This window comes from Salvia splendens, chromosome 3 (assembly GCF_004379255.2).
Source record: "Salvia splendens isolate huo1 chromosome 3, SspV2, whole genome shotgun sequence".
NCBI classification, from domain to species: Eukaryota; Viridiplantae; Streptophyta; class Magnoliopsida; order Lamiales; family Lamiaceae; genus Salvia; species Salvia splendens.
In genome coordinates, this window is record NC_056034.1 from 12779486 (window position 1) to 12788379 (window position 8894).

An 8894-nucleotide genomic window follows, 5' to 3' on the forward strand; every position below is an offset into this window, starting at 1 on the left:
AAACTGATCTAAACTACGAAGCATCGCAGTTTCATTGTCGCACCATCCATAATTAATCAATTATCACACATGCAAGAACACATGGTTAATTTTTAATTAATATTTCATATTGGACTTTTCTCTTCACATTTTACCTAGCCACTCGAATCTCTCCTGTGAATGCGTTGTTCTTAACATTAAAATTAATATACAAACCATTCAAGAACCTCAATTATTGACTTAGATCGCAATATTACAACTTTTAAACATTCACATTCAATTATCCTATATTCAATTCCAATAATTCACCATGCAAAACTCATTACAAATATCAAAACACTACTATTTAAACCCACTACTCCTAATTCACAAATTGTTCATTCAAAAACCCTAATTATATCCATTTCTTGATACAATGTCAATGCAGCAAAGGCCGCACTTCGACGAATCCCTATGGGTGAAGCGCATCCAGCAATCCATCGATGACGATCTCGACGAGGATAGCAAGATCCCGGTGACTATCTTCGCAGTCCCCAAAATCCTGATGGCGACCGATCCGGATTCATACATCCCGCAACAAGTGGCGATCGGGCCATACCACCATCTCCGCGCCGAACTCTACGACATGGAGCGCTACAAAGTCGCCGCTGCCAAAAGGTACCATAATTCGCCAATTAAAATTTTAGCTCTCAGTCAGCGACTCGCTCTAATACTTATATACTAATACTTATATACTAATTAAAAGGAACCAAAAGGAGCTAGACAACGTGAAGCTGAAGCACCTCGCCGATCATCTCATGAAGATGGATCTCCGAATCAAAGCCAGCTACCACCGCCCCCTCAGAATCGGGGTGGAAGCCCTAGCTTGGATGATGGCGGTCGATGTCTCCTTCCTGTTCGAGTTTATGCAGGTCTGCGCCGTGAAGGAGGGGAAGGTGATCACCAGAATTTCGTCGAGAATGGATTATCTCATCAATTTGGCGCGGAGAAAAACCGCTCACAGCGCGATTCTCAGAGACATCGTGATGCTCGAGAATCAGATCCCGCTGTTTGTGATGAGGAAGCTTCTGGAGCTTCAATTCTCGTCTCTGGAGATGGCGGACGAGAGACTTCACGCGATGCTCGCCGCCCTCAGCAAGGATCTCTCCCCCTTTCAGATGGCGGAGTCCTGCCAACGCGTTGTGGTGAGCGATTGCGCTCACTTGCTCGAGTTTCTCTACAATTACGTCGTTCCGAGCACGGATTGGGAGAAGCCGGCGTCAATCGAGATCGACGTGGCGGAGGAGGAGATGGTGGAGACGACGCACGTGAAGCAGCTGCGCGTGGTGGTGTGGCGCGTGATCTACACCTCCGTGAGGACGCCTGCGCATTTCGTGAAAAGGGTAATTTTGTCAAAACCGATAAAATTGGCGGTAAAATTGCCGTGGAAGGTGATTTCCAACATCCCGCTTTTGAAGACGCTCACGCAGCCGATTGAGAGCATGTTCTCCGACTACGGGGAGAAGAAGGAAGACGGCGACGGCGGAGATGACGAGGAGAAGCCTCCGCTGCAGGAGGAGATCGTGATCCCCTCCGTCACACAGCTTCTCGACGCAGGGGTGAATTTCGTGCCGACGGAGAAGGGGATCTCGGGGTTCAATTTCGATTCGAAAACCCTAACATTGACAATTCCGGTGGTGAAACTGGATCTGAATTCGGAGGTGGTGCTGAGGAACCTGGTGGCGTACGAGGCGTGCGTGAAGTCGGGGCCGATGGTGCTGACGCGGTACACGGAGTTGATGAACGGGATCGTCGACACGGAGGTGGACGCGGCGGTGCTGTGCCGGAGGGGGATAATCGTGAACCACCTGAAGAGCGAGAGGGAGGTGGCGGATCTGTGGAACGGGATGAGCAAGTCGATCAGGCTGACGAGAGTGCAGTCGCTGGATTGTGTAATCGCGGAAGTGAATAAGTTCTACAGCGATCGGTGGAAGGTGAAATTGACGAAGTTCATGAGGGAGTATGTGTTCGGATCGTGGAGGTTACTGACGTTTCTCGCGGCGGTGGTGATGGTGGCGCTCATGTGTTTGCAGGCGTTTTGCCAGGTGTATAGCTGTCACCGGATTCTGCGCATCGAAGCGCTTGAGCCTGATGGCACTGAATGATACAGAAGAAGATGTTTTTTCTTCTTTTCTCTGAATTTGGAGAACGAATTTGCAAAGTTATGTTTTGTAATTGTCACTACTCTTTTATCTTTTTTTTTTCTATGTTAGCGTTGCATATCTTAACTTGATCGTCGGTTTGGCTCATAATAATATCGTCATTTTCAATTTCGGAACCGGAATCGGCATATCATAATCGGTCTGGTTTCCATCCTCACACGTTCTGAGTGTGAATCAACTATTAATTGGTGGTTTCAGTGCAGTTTTTGCTCAAATTAGGGGAAAATGTCAAATATTCGTTGGTTTTCGATTCTAAAGCGGAACTAGTGTGATCAAGGTTGCCGGTTCGATTACGGTTCCATACCCGTTGGAACCTGGGAAACACTCTTCCAAGTATGAGGTGTGATTTGTATTTGTGAATTTTGTGTAATATTGATTCATTATTGTTGAAAGAATGTAGCCTAGTGATCGAGAGAATGAGCAAGCAAGAACAAGAGTGAAGAACTAGAGTTTTAGCTTGAAGATGGAAATGTAAACTAAGTCTTTATTTTTGAGAGAATCAAGAAGTAGTTATGAGCTTATCTTTTCTCACAACCGTGAACTACCAACTACTTATACTAACTATGAGTGAGCTTTACTTCACTCTTCAATCGGTTACCACAAACAAGAAAACACACAAGAGCTACAACGGCTAGTAGCCGTTACTAACTAACTAACTTTCAAATTCTTTCTTTTTTGATTTGCTACGATGAAGTCCAAGTTTAGCTCCATGCATATGCATGCTTCATCGTCCACCGTTTATAACAATCTCCACCTTGGACTATGAAGCAATGCATCAAAACTCTGTTGCGCACAAGCTCACTAACCTGCGGTAGTATTGGAACTTCTCCTTGCTCAAAGGCTTGGTGAGCATGTCGGCTGGATTATGAGCAGTGTTGATCTTCACTAGCTTCACTCTCCCATTCTCCACCTCGTCTCTGATAAAGTGCAATCTCACATCGATGTGTTTGCTGCGTTCATGAAACGTTTGGTGCTTAGCAAGACACAACGCTCCATTAATAATACCACAATGCACCGAGATACTTTGCTGCTTCAGCCCAAACTCACTCACCAGTCCGAGCAGCCACTTTCCTTCCTTCACAGCCGAAGTTAGTGACATATATTCAGCTTCGGTCGTCGACAAAGCAACCACGCTTTGCAAACTTGACTTCCAACAAATGGCTGAACCGAATAATGTGAAAATGCACCCGGTTTGTGACCTCCTTGTGTCAATATTAGCTGCATAGTCTGAATCACAATAGCCTACTAAAGGCACTTCCTCAACTCCACCTTCACCATTGAATACTATCCCCAGCTTGTCTGCTCCCACAAGGTATCTTAGTGTCCATTTGAGCGCACTCCAATGTTGTCTGCCGTAGTCAGCCATATATCGGCTAGTTGTACTTATAGCATGAGCTATATCCGGTCTAGTGCATATCATAAGATACATTAAGCTACCCACAACATTGGAGTAGGGTACTAACTTCATTTCCCATTTCTCTTCATCTGTGATAGCTCTCTGAGTTTTGGACAGCTTGAAGTGCATGGCCAAGGGCGTTGCTGTGCTCCTCATACTCTATAATCTGAACTTCTTCAAGATCTTATGGATGTAGTCTGTCTGAAATAGCCATAGCTTTCCTTGTTTTCTGTCTCTTACTATATCCATGCCTAGAATTCTGCTTGCACAACCAAGGCCCTTCGTTTCAAAGTCAGCCTTGAGTTGCTGTTTCACCTTCCTTATCTCTTCCATGTCTAGCCCTGAGATGAGCATATCATCAACATACAATAGGAGGTAGATGGGTGACTTGTTCTTCTGCCTTTTAATGAACACGCACCTATCATAGAGAGATCTCACAAAGCCCAGATTTGCCAAACTCCTTCCAAACTTCAGTTACCATTGCCTACTGGATTGTTTCAAACCGTAGATGCTCTTCTTGAGCATACACACTTTATGCTCAGAACCAAGAACCTCGAACCCTTGTGGCTGATCCATGTATATGGTTTCATCAAGGTCTCCATTAAGAAAGGCCGTCTTGACATCAAGCTGTTCTACTTCCCAGCCTTTCTTTGCTGCAACTGCAAGTAGGATTCTGATAGAATGATGCTTCACCACAGGAGAATATACTTCATTGAAGTCCACTCCCTCCACCTGGTTGAAGCCTTTTTCAACCAACCTTGCTTTAAACCTGACCCTCTGCGCATTTGCAGCTTCCAATTTCTTCTTGAAAATCCATTTGCACCCCACAACCTTTCTGTGCTCAGCCTTCTCCACCAAGATCCAGGTCTTGTTACTCATAAGAGATTCAATCTCCTCTCTCATTGCTTGAAGCCACTTCTCTCTCTCTGGGCCATTCACTGCCTCAGTATAGGAGGCAGGCTCTGAAGCTTCTAACTGCTCAGCAACATGCAAGGCATAATATAGCATTTCATAATCATCAAACCTTGCTGGTGGCCTCACATTCCTTCTTGGTCTATCTCTAGCAATCTGATGTTGCGGGGGGCTTTCTTGCTGATCCATCAAGACCTCATTTTCATTATCTTGAATTCCTTGTACTCCATCTGTACTCTCAGCTTCAACATTGAACCTGCTGCAAGAAGGACTCTGCATATCTTTTGATTGAGAATCACTTTTGTCAGCAGCACTCCTACCAGCCTTGCTAACCAACAAAGGCATTGAGTCTTCAATAAAGACAACATCCCTGCTGACTAACACCTTCTTGTTTCCAGGTTCTATGCACCACAACCGATATCCCTTAACACCCTTTTGATAACCAAGCATAATACATTGCAATGCTTTAGCTTGTAGCTTTCCTTGCCTTAGGTGTGCAAAGGCCTTGCAACTAAATGGCCTGGGTCTTGAGTAGTCAGGTGCTGATCCATACCATTTCTCATCCGGTATTGAACCCTTTATAGCAGAGGATGGACATTTATTCAAGCAATGAGCCACTGTACTCACTGCCTCTGCCCAGAATTCTCTTCCAGCTCCAGATGATGATAGAAAGCACCTAACTCTCTCCAATAGTGTTCGGTTCATCCTCTCTGCCACCCCATTTTGTTGGGGGTTGGCTGGAACAGTTCTGTGGTGCTTTATTCCCTTACTCTTGCAGAAATCATCAAACTCCCTAGACAAGTACTCAAGCCCATTATCTGTTCTCAATGTCTTTGGAGGCCTTCCCTTCTCATTCTCCATTTCAATACACCAATTCTTGAAAGTCAGAAAAGCCTCAGACTTCTGTTTGAGTATATAAACCCATACCTTTCTTTAGAAATCATCTATGATACTCATGTAGTATCTACCCCCACCAAGACTTCTGACTTGAGATGGTCCCCACAAGTCTGAATGTATGTAATCTAATGGCGAGGTTGAGGAATGAATACCTGTAGGGAATGATTGCTTCTTTGCCTTACCAAGCAAGCAGCCTTCACACTTGCTCACCTTCTCATTATTCACTGCGTCAATGAGCCTTTTCTGGATTAAAGCTTTAAGAGTGCCCTCTGCTGGATATGCTAGCCTGAGGTGCCACTGATGCATATCAGATTTGGTGGACACATTGGCTTCACCAATAATGGCAGTAGCCTGCAGGTAGTACAGACTTCCACCTCTGCGAGCCACCATCTTGACATCCTCCCCTTTAGAGACCTTCATGATTCCATTCTCAGATACAAAGGAATAGCCCTTCTTCTCTAGAGTCCCGAGTGAGATGAGATTCCTTTTTACCTCTGGTATATATCTCACTTCAGTGAGAATCCTTGTCACTCCATCAGCTAGCTTCAATTTGATATTACCAATTCCCTTGATATTGCAAGAATTGTTGTTGCCTAGCAGGACTGATCCTCGGCATTGGACAAGATCATGGAACCATTCAATATGTGGGCAGATATGAAAGGAACAGCCGGAGTCCATGATCCAAGACTCCTTTTCAATCTTATCCGTCACATTCATCACCTTTGAATCCTCTTCTCTATCACTGCTTATCAAGGTTGAGTGAGGTTTATTTTCAGATGCTAGCTTCTTCTTCCAGCCATAGCAATCTTTCTTCAAATGCCCCGGCTTCTTGCACCAATGGCAAGATCTGGTTTCTTTTACACCAGAGGCATCAGGCTTGAACTCATCAGCCCTTTTCTTGAACTTTTTCTTGCTCCACTTTTTGATATTAAGAGATTCTGGTTGCTGATCTTGGGCTTTATTACTCCATTTCTGTAACTCCTTCGCCATAAGAGCTGAATAAACCTCAGTGTAGGTGATCGACTTGTCCTTCCATAGAGAATTGCGTCCCTTAACTGATCATATGAGTTGGGGAGAGCGTTGAGAACTAAGATCGCCTTATCCTCATCTGAAATCTTGACATCCACAGCCTCAATATCGTCCACACTCTTGCAAAAATCTTCAAGTTGCTCCACGATGGATTTATCCTCAGAGAAGGCATATGAATACAACCTTCTCTTTATATAAAGACGGTTGGCGAGTGATTTGGCCATATAGACATCATTCAACCTCTTCAATATCCCAGATGCAGTCTTCTCATCCTGGACTTCGCGCAGAACCTTATCACCCAGGCACAATATCACCGTGATATGCCCTTTAAGTTGCATCTCCTCTATCTTCGGGCGAGCCTTCTCATCAGGCGCAGGAGCCTTTCCTTTCTCATCAGATTCAATGGGTGCAAGAACCGCAACTAGACCCTGCTGCACCAATATCGCCTTCATTTTCATCTTTCATAGGTCGTAGTCATTCTTCCCATTGAATTTCTCCACGTCCAATCTAGCCGCCATTTCAGAAATGTTGATCGATCACTTTGCCGGTTCCCACAGACAGCGCCAATTGTTGAACGAATGTAGCCTAGTGATCGAGCGAATGAGCAAGCAAGAACAAGAGTGAAGAACTAGAGTTTTAGCTTGAAGATGGAAATGTAAACTAAGTCTTTATTTTTGAGAGAATCAAGAAGTGGTTATGAGCTTATCTTTTCTCACAACCGTGAACTACCAACTACTTATACTAACTATGAGTGAGCTTTACTTCACTCTTCAATCGGTTACCACAAACAAGAAAACACACAAGAGCTACAACGGCTAGTAGCCGTTACTAACTAACTTTCAAATTCCTTCTTTCTTGATTTGCTGCGATGAAGTCCAAGTTTATCTCCATGCATATGCATGCTTCATCGTCCACCGTTTATAACAATTATTATATTGTTGACAAGATGGCGGGAATTTTATATTCTTGGTAACTTTTTTTTATGCTCCAATTTTATAAATACAAGGTAAGACAAATTTGGAATCAAATTATTATAGGAGTTGGCCCTGCCACAAACATTATCTGTAAATATGAATGCATGATTATGGTTGTTGATGTTTAATTGTGTTATAAGCTAGCACGTTATTGGGGTATTATTAAAATAATTTCGTGGATCTACTTAGGATTAGTGTAGATCATGTGCTTTAATCCTATCTCTTAAAATTTACAAAAATAGATGCATTCTCATTCATTAAAGTGTGTAAGGGATAAATCAATCAAATTCTAGTTACTTTTCATTCCAAAACAATTAATGATAAAAAGAGTAACTTACGATGTATTGCTCTTTAAGTTATTATTTTTACTTCATATTTTTATTATCATACTTATCTTTGGGAGCATAAAGTTGACTTTAGTTAGAATTTCTAAATATATTGAAAAGTTGAACTACTTAAATGAGCTTAATATTCAAGAATAAATATATATAAATGATGCTCATCTAATTCACTAATCATGTTTGTATTTTTTTTTGGGTAGTGATAAATTAACAAAAATTGTTTATACAAAATTGGACATTTTAGGTATTTTACATTTAAAATTAATTTATAATTGTTAATTGATTTAATGTATTACATAGTTACCCTTGTATGATCATTTAGGAAAGAACAAATTTTCTGTAAACAATATATACATATTTAGGAAATGATTTATTACTCCATATCTTTGAAATCAGTTATGTAGAATAACGTAGTAACATTTATATATACCATATGTTTGCATATTTTCTTCTTCCAATGATGATATTTCGTTTGTTTATGGCGTCCTAAATCTCCCGGTCAGAACTCGTCAATAGGAATAACTGAAACATATTTTACAATAAAATTACAATATTTTAGCAAAATATAAAAGATAAGTTTTAAATTAAGAAAAATGAATCAAAGTTACCTTCAATACAACTCTTTTATTTTTCCCAAATACACTTGATTATAACAATTTTTGGAATATTAATGAAGTCTATGATTTTTTATTGCATAATATTTGGATGATGAATAGAAATGAATAAATATTTTGGTTCACAATATTTTACCTTATTTGATTTCACAATATAAAATATTTGACTACACAGTATTTTACAATATTTAATTTTTGAATGATGAAATGACCACATGTATATATAATTAATAAAGACGGATACATGTATATATAGCTAATAAAAATGGCTACACGTATGTATAATTAATTTCTTTGTGTTATCATCAAACGAAAAATGAAGTAATCATAGGCATTCGCATCTAATTATTTTATTATTAAATCATCTTTAAAATTCTAAATAATAAAAATAACTGCATGTGTATATACTTAATTTCTTAATATTATCATCCAATGGAATCATAATAGTCATTCCCATCCAATTAATTTTTTTATTACTGAATAATTATTAAAACTCCAAGATATAAAAATATTGTGTGCATGTATAATTAATTTGTTAGTGTTATCATCCA

The 8894-nt window shown here is 40.9% G+C and overlaps 2 protein-coding genes across 2 annotated transcripts; one reads left to right on the forward strand and one right to left on the reverse strand.

Annotated features, from left to right (window-relative positions):
- Positions 1-315: 315 nt before the first annotated feature.
- LOC121793935 (putative UPF0481 protein At3g02645) lies at positions 316-2251 on the forward strand. Its single transcript, XM_042191958.1, has 2 exons — positions 316-636; positions 725-2251. Exons 1-2 carry the CDS (start codon positions 395-397, stop codon positions 2121-2123), a joined length of 1641 nt encoding a protein of 546 aa, XP_042047892.1. The 5' UTR covers positions 316-394; the 3' UTR covers positions 2124-2251.
- Positions 2252-2955: 704 nt separating this feature from the next.
- LOC121796596 (secreted RxLR effector protein 161-like) lies at positions 2956-3732 on the reverse strand. Its single transcript, XM_042195414.1, has one exon. It carries the CDS (start codon positions 3730-3732, stop codon positions 2956-2958), a length of 777 nt encoding a protein of 258 aa, XP_042051348.1.
- Positions 3733-8894: the final 5162 nt, after the last annotated feature.

What these genes read in the sequence shown, in the direction of transcription:
- LOC121793935 (XM_042191958.1), top strand. Translation starts at nt 395, where the DNA reads ATGTCAATGCAGCAAAGGCCGCACTTCGACGAATCCCTATGGGTGAAG. An exon ending in AAAGTCGCCGCTGCCAAAAG is followed by an intron (nt 637 to 724) that starts GTACCATAATTC and finishes ACTAATTAAAAG; the next exon opens with GAACCAAAAGGAGCTAGACA.
- LOC121796596 (XM_042195414.1), bottom strand. Translation starts at nt 3,732, where the DNA reads ATGAGGAGCACAGCAACGCCCTTGGCCATGCACTTCAAGCTGTCCAAA.